Below are 11,160 nucleotides of genomic sequence, written 5' to 3' on the forward strand. Positions count from 1 at the left end.
ACTTGGCGACTGCTGTGCGGGGATGGGGGGAGTGCAGTGTGGTAGAACCGACCTCTTAACCTGTGGGATGTGATGATATCTCCAGGTAGCTAGTGTCATAGAATTGCTTGTTAGTTTGGAGGAACACCCCCCCCCAACGTTGAAATTGAGTGCAGAATCCAAAAGAGAGGGTAAATAAATTATGGTAAATTCATATAATGGAAAACTATGTAGCCATTTAATAAAGAATAGTTTTAGAAAAATATTTAATGAAGTGGAGAATGTTCAGGGTCTGGAAAAAAACAGTATGTAAAATCTGATTATGATTGTTTTAAATTATATATACGGGAACAATCAGACAAATCTAAATTGGAGGATAGTTTGGAAAACTGACTTGGTTTCATGAAAACTGTCGGGATTATTTTAAAAAAAAAAGCTGAGAGTCCGTTCTAGATTGAAGCCAACTCGAGATGAGTCTTTAGTTTCGGCGTGAATAAGATGAAAACAAAAATGTACGTACGACGTTACTGGGAGAAATTAGCATACAGACTGTGGCATGGATAACGGCGTGGTTTCAAGGTCGTTTCCTGCGTGGGTGGAACAATGTACTTGTTCTTAGGGGACTTTTGCTGAAGGATTTACAGCGTTCGGGGGAAAATTCCCCAAACTATATACTTATATATGTATGTGTGTACGTGTATGTGTGCAAGGAGAAACAGAAAAAAGTACATGCGTTGTGTACTTAACCGAACAGACACAAAACTACCCTGGTCAGGACACGTCCGGTCCCTCGTGCGGCCAGCGCGCGCAACCGACAAGTTCCCACGCTGCCCTCTGGCTACGTCACCCTCTGGACTCCATTTCCCAGGAGGCCATTCACCCTGTGCCCGGCCGGTTCCAGGCACTCGGCGCGCAGAGCCCTCTGGGAGGTGAAGTCCCGGGCAGACTGCGGGCCGCTCGGCGGAAGTGAAGGCCGGAAGTGCCTTTGGCGGATGTGCATAGGCGGCGCGCGCGCGGGTGGCAGCGCCGGTGGCTCTGAGGTGACTGCGGCGGAGGTGAGTCCGAGGTCCCGGCGGGGCGGCAGGGGTGAGCGTGAGGTCCGGGGAGGTCCTGGAGGGGAGGGCGAACCTGGGACGGCCAGGCTGTGGGGTCGGGGACAGGGGTGCCCTTGCCGGGGGTGGCGGGGGAGCGACCTGTGCGTGCAGGTGCGACCTCGGGTGTGTGCGTGTGGCTGGGTGTGTCACAGGGGAGGGGTGTCCTGCATGTGTGACACCACCTGTGTGTGCAGATGAGACCCCAGTTGTGTACCTGTGGCCAAGTGTGTCACTGTGAATGCATATCTGTGGGGAGGGAGTGTTGTGTGTGTGTGACGCCCCTGTGTGCAGGTGTGACCTCACGTGTGTTCCTATATGCCACATACGCCTTAACCATCACTGCTCATTCGCTTTTTTCCCCAGCCCCTGGCAACTGTTAATCTACTTTCTCTCTTGGTTCTGGCCATTTCATGTAAATGGGACCATACAATATGTGGGGTTTTTGTGTCTGGCTTTTTTCACTGAGCATAGTGTGTTCAAAGTCCATCCGTGCTGTGCCACGTGTCAGTACTTCATTCGTTCTTATAGCTGAATTATATTCCGTTATGTGGATGTACGCCAGTTTGTTTACCCAAATAAAGCTGCTGTGAACATTCATGTACAGGTTTTTGTGTGGACATGTTTTCAGTTTGGGCGATGAGGCAGTTGGTCTGTCCAAGGGGAGCCCATGTGTATGGCTGTGGCCACACTTAGCTCCTGCTGCCTGTGTTCACCGAGCAATACTCCATTTTCCAGGATCTCAGTGCCCGACCATTGTGTGGGAGTAGACAGGAGGAAGCAGTGGCTCTGGGCACAGGAATCCATCCCGGCAAGAGTCACCTGCAACCTGGGACCTCTGCTTGGGACTAAGACCACAGGCGCCGTCCTGTAGCTGCTGAGGCCAAGCAGCGGGAGACAGAGCAGAGTGGCAGGCCATGGAGCCCAAGGTGCCAGGTGAGGTGGATGTTGGTGTGGTTGTCACAAGGCTGGACATTTTCATAAACCAGATCTCCCTCAAAACATGCCCTGCTCCTGCTGCCTTCACTCTACTGCCCTGCTCTCCTCAGCCTAGTCCTGGCCACCACCTCCTCACAGGTCTCCTGCCTCCCCTTACCACCTCTATTGCCCTCTGCACAGCACCAGAGGGGTCTTTAAACCCTGAACGGTGCGGCCACCTCTCCCCTTAAACCCTCCATTTCTGCCCAGGTCCTCAGAGCAGGGTCCACAAACTCTTCTGTAAGGCACCAGATAGCAAATGTTTTCAGCTTTGCAGGCCAGGAGGCAAAACCAAGGATGTCATGTAGGTGCTTATCTAATGAGAGAAAACACACCACCACACACTTTTTTATGCTGAGGAAGATTCGCCCTGAACTAACATCTGTCACAGGTCTTCCTCTATTTTGTATGTGGGTCGCTGCCACAGCATGGCCGCTGACAAGTGATGTAGGTCTGCGCTCAGGAACTGAACCCCGGCCACTGAAGCGGAGCGCGCCAAACTTAACCACTAGGCCACAGGGCCAGCCCCCATCCACACATTTTTTTCCTGATGAAATCCAGAACTTTATTTATGGACACTGAAATCTGAACTTCATGTAACATTAGTCTTCTTTTGATTTTTTCCCCCAGCTACTTAAAAATAGAGAAGCTATTCTTAGTACACAGGCTGTACAAGGTCAGGCTGTGTGGCCAAGTTTACTGATCCTAATTTGGAACAAATCCACACTCCTTCCCATGCCTTCCAAGCCCTGAATGACCTGATTTCTGCCTGTTTTCAGGCCTCACCTACGGCTCTCCCATTGCCCATCACACTCCTCCCCCACCCCGCCTGCCACTCAATAGGGTACAAGCTTAGCTTCTACCTCAGAGGCCCTCCATAGCCACCTAATCCAAAACAGGTGCCACACACATCCACATTATGTTTTCTTAGCACTTACCACATTTGAAGACTTTACACTTGTTCCCATTCTTCATAGACTATAAGTTTCATGATGTGGTGCCCAGTCCGTAGAGTATTTGTTAAATGAATGAATGAACAGCCTTCCACAAGAGGAACTATTCTACCTCATTTTACAGATAGAAAACCGAGGCCTCAGGGGAATTGAGCAGCCCAAGGTCACCCAGCAGAGAATGGTGAAGGTGAATCTGATCCTAGATCTGACAGACTCCACTCATCCATCATGCTCTCTGTTCCCAGCTTAGGAACGACACTGAGAGGAAGGTGTGGGCACTGGGTGCATCAGGGCCCCAGGAATCTGCTCACCACTCTTACCTCTGTGGGGAGGAGCAAAAGGCCCCTCGTCAGCCCTTCCCTCCTGGGAGTCTCTGTCAGGACCTGAATTCAGGACAACTGGGACTATTGATTTTCTCTCTTCAGAGCACTCACTCCTTTGTCCCCAAACAGTCCCCATAAAGAGGCATCCTGACAAGCGTCTGCTGCCACTGCTGTCCGTAAACCTGATCGCATGGAGCTAAGACCTTAGACTGTTAAACAGCATATATAATTCACTTTGTATGAAGTTCAAGAATAGGCAAAACTCGTGTGCTGTCAGGAATCTCAGCAGTGATCACCTCAGGACTGGGGACAGCCTTACCTGGAAGGGGTGCCTGGTGGCAGTTGTCCATGGTGCTGAAATGTCCTAGCGCTGAGCTGTCCAATATGGTAGCTATGAGCCTCGTGGATATTGAAATGTGAATTAGTTAAACTTAACTGAAATGACAAATCCGGTTTCCTAGTCACACAACTGCATTTCTACTGCTCAGGAGCCACGTGGGGCTGATGGCTGCTGAATCAGACAGCACAGCCCCAGAACATTTCCAACCTCATAGAAGGTTCTAGAGCTTGATCTTGATGGTGTGTGCATTCGTCAAAACTCATTGAACTGAGCACTCATACTTCTGTTGAAAAAATCTTTTTAAAGGCACAGACTTGAGTCAGACTGCCCAGGTTTGAATCCCCACCGGCCCATCACTTGTTCATGACTTTTAATTTAATCTCTCTGTACCCCAGTTTCCCCCGCTGTATAACAGAGGATGATGATAGTACTTCATTGTCCTCACGTTAGGGAACTCGGCTGGCATTGCACAGTGAGGCCTCGAGAAGCTCATGGCCTGGGGGTGGCATGGGGCTGCCACACAGGTGGCTGTGGCCGCCCACAAGGGCTTGGCCTAGGCTCGTGGATGGTTTCCTGTTTTAGAGGCAGGTGTCTGAGGCCCAGCCTCCAACCATGAAATCACAGGAATGCTTTCTGTGGAGCCCTGAGCCCAGTGACCTCTTGCCTGGCTCCCAGGCTGGGAGGGGAGGGAGGGTGTGAAGGTGGTGTGGCCTTGGGCAGCAAGGACACCATGAGGTGTTTCTGTGTCGTGTTTCGTTTCACAAAGACTTTCCATGGCACAATGCCACCCGTCCTCCCAGGAGCCTGTCCTTGCTGTACCCAGAGGGAAATAGGCCCAGAGCAGGGCTATGGCGAGTTAGTGGCACACAGTGGAGCCGCAGGTCCAGGGCTTCCTGTTCCAAGCGTGGGTCCTTCCCTGGGTCACCCTAGGTCCACCATGGCTGTGTGTACCCCTGCACCAGAGCCCAGGTGGGGTGCCATGTCCCCAGACTAATTATGGGGGGTGCGGGTCACCCCATCTGTCCGCGTGGACGCCGCCTTTTCCTTCCCGTTTCGATACCTCAGTTTCCTTCCTGTAAAGTGGACCTGGTAGCATTGCCTCCCTCGTGGGGACAGAGTGAGGATCAAGCAAGCTGATGGGAGGTGCCCCCTGCGTGCCTGGCACAGAGTTAATGTTGGGCTGTGGTTCGGCTGAGCCCTGGAGGGAGCAGGCCCAGGGTGGCAGTGCAGGAGGAGACACCTGTAGGGATGTCGGTTCTGGGGGCCAGGGCCCCTGGGGAAGGGGCCAGTGGCTGACAAGGGGAGGGCTGTGCAATGAGGCCCTGGGGATGGGGGGGCCTGGGGACTTTGGGCTGGTGTCTCTGGGGCTGAGGGTGAGTCTGGCCTCCCTCCCCTCCCCTCCCCTCCCCCAGCTCTTCCTTCTCAGGGGAGAATCAAGGAGGACAAGCCTGAGGCCCAAGACACCATGGTCCCAGCAGACACCTTCCTCGTGAGTTTCCAGAAATGCCCGTGGTCTCAGCAGGCACACTCATTTCTCTCCCCGCTTCTGTGGTGCTTCTGTCCCTCAGCGCTGGGAGCCCGCGTCCCAGAGCAGGGCCCCTTCCTCTGCCCTGGCCTCCCCTGCTCCTCCTGCCCCCGGGTGGGGCTTAGTGACCTTGTCACTAATTCAGGGCACTTCGGAGGAACCCCTGCATCTGGGCAAATCTGGTACATGGGCTCTTTATGGCCTCTCTGTCTATCAGCCAGATATGCAGGAAAGGGACAGAGCAGGGCTTGGCAATGCAGACACCCGGGAGGCGTTAGCAGGCGAATGAGTGAGTGGTGCCCTGAGAGTGGCTAGATAGGAGGTGGGGGCTTTGGGTGTTAAGAATGGTGAGTAGTTACTCTGAAATCAATGCTGCCTCCTGACAGGCCCCTTCTCCACAGGGTCCCTAAGGACACAGCCACACACAGGCAGAGGGGCTGTTGCCAGGGCCTGGGGGTGCCCCTGTGGGGGCACTAAAGGCCAGTTTGGGGACACATGTTGTGGCTGGCACCGAATGCCATCCCAGCCTCCAAGCCTCCCCTGCCTGGCCCTGAAGGGGATGGAGACCACACAGATGGCTTTGTAGGGGGTTGGCAAGGGCCGTCCAACTGTCCCTCTGGGGGCCGCAAAGCTGAACACTTTGGGAAGTGATGAGGAATCACCGTGTCTTAATCTTCTCGGCTGCTCTAACAAAATACCACAGCCTGGGTGGCTTAACCAACAGCAGCTTATTTCTCACAGTTCTGGAGGTGGGAAGTCCAAGATCAGGGTGCCAACAGGGCTGGGTTATGGGGAGAACCCTCTGCTGGGCTTGAAGACAGCTGCCTTCTCACTGTCCTCACATGGCGGAGACACAGAGAAAGGGCTTTGGTCTCTACCCTTTCCTCTAAGGGCACCAGTCCCATCACGGGGCCCCATCCTCATGACCTCATCTACACCTAATCACCTCCAAACAGCTTCACACTAAGGGTTAGGGCCTTAACATAGGGATTTGGGGGAGATACAAACATTTAGGTGGGACCCCGGTACCCAGTATCAAGGTGATAATACTGCCAGCTCTTGGCTTAGGCCACTCAGAGCATGAGCCCCGACAATGACAACAGGGCGTTTCCCAGAACATTCACATCCTGCCATTCCCCACAGGGCTACCTCTGGTCACACGTGGTCCGTGGCTGAGCCAGTGCATGTGGGATGTTTCAGAAGCCAGTGACATTTAAGGACGTGGTTGTGGACTTCACCCCGGAGGAGTGGGGGCTACTGGGCCCAACGCAGAGGATCCTGTACCGCGACACGATGCTGAGGAACTACAGCAACCTAGTGTCCCTGGGTGAGGCCTCCCTGTCACCTCTTCATCCATGCTACTTGTGTGTGTATGTGTGTGTATATGTATCCCCTGCCTCATCCTCGGCCACTCATACCCAGGTGTGTCCTTGCTCTGACCAGTGTCCCCCAGCCGAGTCCCCTCGGTGCAAAGACTGGACGCCCCACCCCACATCACCAGGTAGAGACCTTTCCCATGCCTGGGACATATGCACTGCACTATTTGGCCCTGGCTGACTTGTAGCAACAATATCAACATTTTCCTGCTCCCTTCTCGCCATGGGCAGGACTTCCCGATTCCAAACCACACGTGATCTCCAAGCTGGAGCAGTGGGAAGACCCCTGGACTGTGGAGAGAGATGCCCCAAGAGGTCCAGGTGAGTGAAAGGAGGGTCTCCCGATCAGATCTGTTTATTAATTTTTTTTAATTTAATTTTTTCCCCCTTCTTTATTGAGGTATAATTAACACGTAACAATCCTATATATTCAAAGTGGTGTTTTGATATGTTTTATACTCTGTGAAATGATTACCACAATCAAGCTTATTAATCCGTCCATCACTGTACATAGTTATTGTTTTTTCCCCCCTGTGGTGAGAACACTTAAGATCCGCCCTCTTACGAAAGTTCTGGTGTACAACGCTGTGTTGTAACTGTAGGTCAGTTTCTGTCTCCTCCTAGGGCAAGGAGGTGCAGTGTACACCCAACAAGAAAGAGCCGGTGGGTGCAGGAGCCCAGAAACAAACCCAGACTCACTCAGCCGTCACTCTCTTGGCCCTGACAACCACTGGTCTGCTGTCTGTCTCCATGGATTTGCCTGTTCTGAACCTTTCATATAAGTGGAATTTATATAAGTGTATTCATGTATTTTCATATAGACATATAAGACAAGATGTGGTCTTTTGTGTCTGGCCTCTTTCACTTAGCATAATGTTTTCATAGTTCATCCACATTGTAGTGCATATCAGTCCTGCATTCTTTTTTTTTTTTTTGGTGAGCGGGATTGGCCCTGAGCTAATATCTGTCACCATTTCTCCTCTTTTTGCTTGAGGAAGATTGTCACTGAGCTGACATCTGCTAGTCTTCCTCCATTTTGTATGTGGGACGCTGTCACAGTGTGGCTTGATGAACAGTGTCTAGGTCTGCACCTGAGATCCGAACCTGTGAACCCTGGGTTGCTGAAGCAGAGCTTGCAAACTTAACCACTACACCACCAGGCTGGCCCCAGTCCTTCATTCTTTTTTGTGGCTGAATAATATCCCACTGCGTCGATAGACCGCATTTTGTTTATGTGTTCTTCACTGGTGGAGAGTTGGGCTGTTTGCACATTTCGGCTACTGGGAGTGGTGCCGCCATGAACATTCATGTACAAGTGTTTGTTCGATCACCTGTTTTGCGTTCTGTTGGCCAGGCCCTGCTCCACTGAGGGCCTGGTTGTAAAACAACCCCTCCGGTAGCTGACAGGTGGGGTGGCTCTCGGTGGCTTTGGCCACTGTCTTTCTGTGTTCCTCTACCCCTTTCCTTCCCCACTGTGCGGAAAAGGGTTAGCACGGGAGGCGTGTGGCTGCCGTTCCCAAAAAGGCCTAGGACAAACTTGGATTTCTATAGGGTCCCAACCATTGCCTAAATGATCAGAGTGGCTCACTGTGCCTAAACCATTTATGCGAACAGTGTGGTTTATGCTGGACACCTGCTTTCCTTCTGGGGTTCTGGAATTTTGGTACATGCTATGCGTGGGTACCTGCACGGCCAGCCCCCACTAAAGCCCTGGGCACCGAGTCTCTAACGAGCTCACCCGTTAGACAGTGCTTCCACGTGTTGCCAGAACCCCGTGCTGGAGGAGTGGGGCGCGTGCTGTGTGGCTCCCCTGGGAGAGGGCTCCTCGCCCCACGCACCTTTCCCCTTTGCTGATATTGCTCCGTCCTTTGGCTGTAATCAGTTCTAGCTGTGAGCCTGACTCTGCTGAGTGCTGTGAGGCCTGGTGGGACCCCACCCACCCACTCTCCTGTCCTCAGTCCCCATCCCCTGCCTCAACTGCGGGAGCCCCTTCTGAAAGTCGCAGGTCCGCACCGTCCTGGCCAGCAGCTCGTCCTGGCGGCCCAGGCTGACTGCTGAGGTTCTAGGTTGGCGGTGCACATTCAGAGTGGGGTTTGAGCATGTCTCTTTGCTTGTTTTTCAGACTCAGAGCCTGGGTCCCGAGCTGCATGGCTGCCTCCAGACAAAGGCGCTCTGCCTCAGGGGCAGACGATGGGACTCACAGGGCAGGATTTCTGGCACACCGTCCTGAGAGAAGTCACGGAGTGTGGCGGCCAGGTGGCAGAAAGACAGTGCCAAGCAGTGACGCCCAGCCAGGGGGGGATTAGCCCAGAGTGGAGCCTTGCAGGAAGGTTCCCTTGGTGCCCGTTCCTCACTGAGCATCAAGATGCTCCCCCGGGGGCGCAGGCTCCCACAGGCCACAGTCACAAAAAGGGCCTCGCATGTGTTTCAGTCCTCGATCAGGGGCCCCCCTGCCAAGGAGAGGGTGTGTGTGCGGAAGCCTATGGCTCTTTCCCAGACCTTAGTCACCCACGAGGAGTCTACACTGTGGAGGGCGCGCTGGCACGTGGCAGATGGGAGGATGCCTTGGGCAAGAACTCGAGCTTCGTGAGCTGTTGGCTGATTCCCAGCAGGCGGAAGCTCTACGCGTGCGAGGAGTGCGGGAAGGCCTTTGGGCAGAGCTCAAACCTTGTTCAGCACCAGAGAACTCACATAGGCGAGAAGCTGTACGCGTGCTGGGAGTGCAAACGCGCCTTCAGCAAGAGCTCGTCCCTTGTCAAGCACCGGCGCGTCCACACGGGCAAGAAGCCCTACGTGTGCAGCCACTGTGGCAGGCGCTTCCAGGAGAACTCGTCGCTGGCCAAGCACCGGCGGGTGCACACAGGCGAGAAGCCCTACGCCTGTGGCGAGTGCGGGTGCACCTTCAGCCAGAGCACCCACCTCATGCATCACTGGCGAGTCCACACCGGGGAGAAGCCGTTTGCCTGCTGTGAGTGCGGCTGAGCCTTCACTGACTCTTCAGCCCTCCTGATCCACCACAGAAGCCACACTGGCGAGAGGCCCTACAAGTGCCGTGTGCGCTGAAGGGTGTTCACCCTCAGCTCGTCGCTGGCCGAGCACATGCGCTGCCACACGGGAGAGAAGCTGTACGTGTGCCGAGAGTGCGAGAAGGCCTTCAGCTGGAGCTCGTCCCGTCAAGCACCTGAGGACACACACAGGTGAGAAGCCATATGTGTGCAGCGAGTGTGGGTGTGCCTTCAGCCAGAGCTCCTCCCTGGCCAAGCACTGGCAGGTGCACACAGGCGAGCGGTCCTACGTGTGCAGAGAGTGCGGGAGGGCCTTCCGCCAGAACTCCTGCCTGACCCAGCACCTCAGGATCCACAGCGGCGAGAAGCCGTTCACGTGTGGGGAGTGCAGGAAGCCCTTCAGTGACTCCTCGGCCGTGGTCCTGCACCAGCGGGTGCACAAGGGCGAGCAGGCCTACGTGTGCGGAAAATGCAGGAAGGCCTTCAGCCAGAGCAAGGTCTTCACGCAGCACGAGCAGATCCACACGGGGGAGAAGCCCTTCATGTGCGGCGACTGCGGCAGGGCCTTCACGCAGAACGCCTCCCTCACCCTGCACCTGAGGACACACACCAGGGAGAAGCCCTACAAGTGCAACGAGTGTGGCAAGGCCTACATCCAGATGTCGCACCTCACCGAGCATTACCGGGTGCACACCGGGGAGCGGCGCTACATGTGCAACGTGTGCCGCAAAGCCTTCAGACTTGGCACACATCTCCTGCAGCACCAGCGCGCCCACGTGGGTGCCACGCCGTTCACCTGTAGCACGTGTCGGAAAACCTTCCCGGAGGCTGCGGCCCTCATTCTGCACCAGAGGATTCATGCTGGTGAGAAGCCCTTTGAGTGCCACAAATGCGGCAGGGCCTTCAGCCAGAGCAGGTCCCTGGCCCAGCATCAGAACATTCATTCCAGGGGGAGGCCGTGAGACCATGGCAAGTATCAGAAATCCCTCAGCCACTGTTTGGTTCTCTTACATCGATGACCTGGGGACGTGCCCAGTGTGGCCAAGACCCATCTGCCCTGGCTGTCCTCCATCCTGCGGATGGGCGAGTGTCAGGAACTCAGGGCCAGTGCAGAGCAGGCCACATTGCACATGTCACACTTCTACTTGCAGTGTCACCTGGTCAGGTGACAAAGCTGGCAGTGGGCCTCAGATCCATCTTCTGGATGCTTCTCCGTAACCTTCAAGGGGAGCAACGGCCACCCCCAATTCTTCACCTACAGGTTCCCCCTGGATGCCCACCAGGTGGTAGGAGAGAGCCACAGTGTGAACCATCTTCCTCTCAGCAGGCCTGGAACAGCTCATTTCAAAGTTTTTGCCAAAGGAAAACTGTAATTTAAAAAAAAGGCTATTTTTAAAAGATGATTTTCAGTTGTTGGTGCCTTGTATTAACTCAGGCCACTTGGTTTTGTTTTCCCCCCTCAGAAAGTAAGCTCTCTACGCTGAACTGTGGTGTGTCACAGAGTCCAGCTGTTTAGAAAGAAAACTCTGTGTCATTCCTCCGCTTCACACGAGGACTTCATGAAAGTCAGACCGCGATGTCAGTGTAAGG

General features: G+C 54.2%; 2 protein-coding genes across 7 annotated transcripts; both read left to right on the forward strand.

Moving 5' to 3' along the window:
- Positions 1–982: 982 nt before the first annotated feature.
- On the forward strand, positions 983–9,667 carry LOC131397561 (zinc finger protein 300-like). 6 transcript variants are annotated; one of them, XM_058530666.1, is made up of 6 exons: positions 983–1,034; positions 1,809–2,006; positions 5,077–5,153; positions 6,390–6,516; positions 6,797–6,886; positions 8,688–9,667. In XM_058530666.1, the coding sequence occupies exons 2-6, from the start codon at positions 1,988–1,990 to the stop codon at positions 9,545–9,547; spliced, it is 1,173 nt and encodes a 390-aa protein (XP_058386649.1). In that variant the 5' UTR covers positions 983–1,034; positions 1,809–1,987; the 3' UTR covers positions 9,548–9,667. The 6 variants fall into 6 exon arrangements, with proteins under 6 accessions (XP_058386649.1, XP_058386650.1, XP_058386655.1 ...); XM_058530667.1 differs by lacking the exon at positions 5,077–5,153 and having other exon boundaries at positions 6,333–6,516; XM_058530672.1 differs by lacking the exon at positions 5,077–5,153.
- LOC131397763 (zinc finger protein 79-like) lies at positions 9,665–10,532 on the forward strand. Its single transcript, XM_058530813.1, has 2 exons — positions 9,665–9,762; positions 9,806–10,532. Exons 1-2 carry the CDS (start codon positions 9,665–9,667, stop codon positions 10,530–10,532), a joined length of 825 nt encoding a protein of 274 aa, XP_058386796.1.
- Positions 10,533–11,160: the final 628 nt, after the last annotated feature.

The sequence above is a fragment of the Diceros bicornis genome, chromosome 34, assembly GCF_020826845.1.
Source record: "Diceros bicornis minor isolate mBicDic1 chromosome 34, mDicBic1.mat.cur, whole genome shotgun sequence".
Lineage (NCBI taxonomy): Eukaryota > Metazoa > Chordata > Mammalia > Perissodactyla > Rhinocerotidae > Diceros > Diceros bicornis.

Excerpts from the sequence above, each read along its gene's own strand:
- LOC131397561 (XM_058530666.1), top strand. Across the intron at positions 6,517-6,796 it reads CAGCAACCTAGTGTCCCTGG|GACTTCCCGATTCCAAACCA; the intron begins GTGAGGCCTCCC and ends CGCCATGGGCAG. Across the intron at positions 6,887-8,687 it reads AGATGCCCCAAGAGGTCCAG|ACTCAGAGCCTGGGTCCCGA; the intron begins GTGAGTGAAAGG and ends CTTGTTTTTCAG.
- LOC131397763 (XM_058530813.1), top strand. The coding sequence starts at position 9,665 with ATGCGCTGCCACACGGGAGAGAAGCTGTACGTGTGCCGAGAGTGCGAG. Across the intron at positions 9,763-9,805 it reads GCACCTGAGGACACACACAG|CCAGAGCTCCTCCCTGGCCA; the intron begins GTGAGAAGCCAT and ends GTGTGCCTTCAG.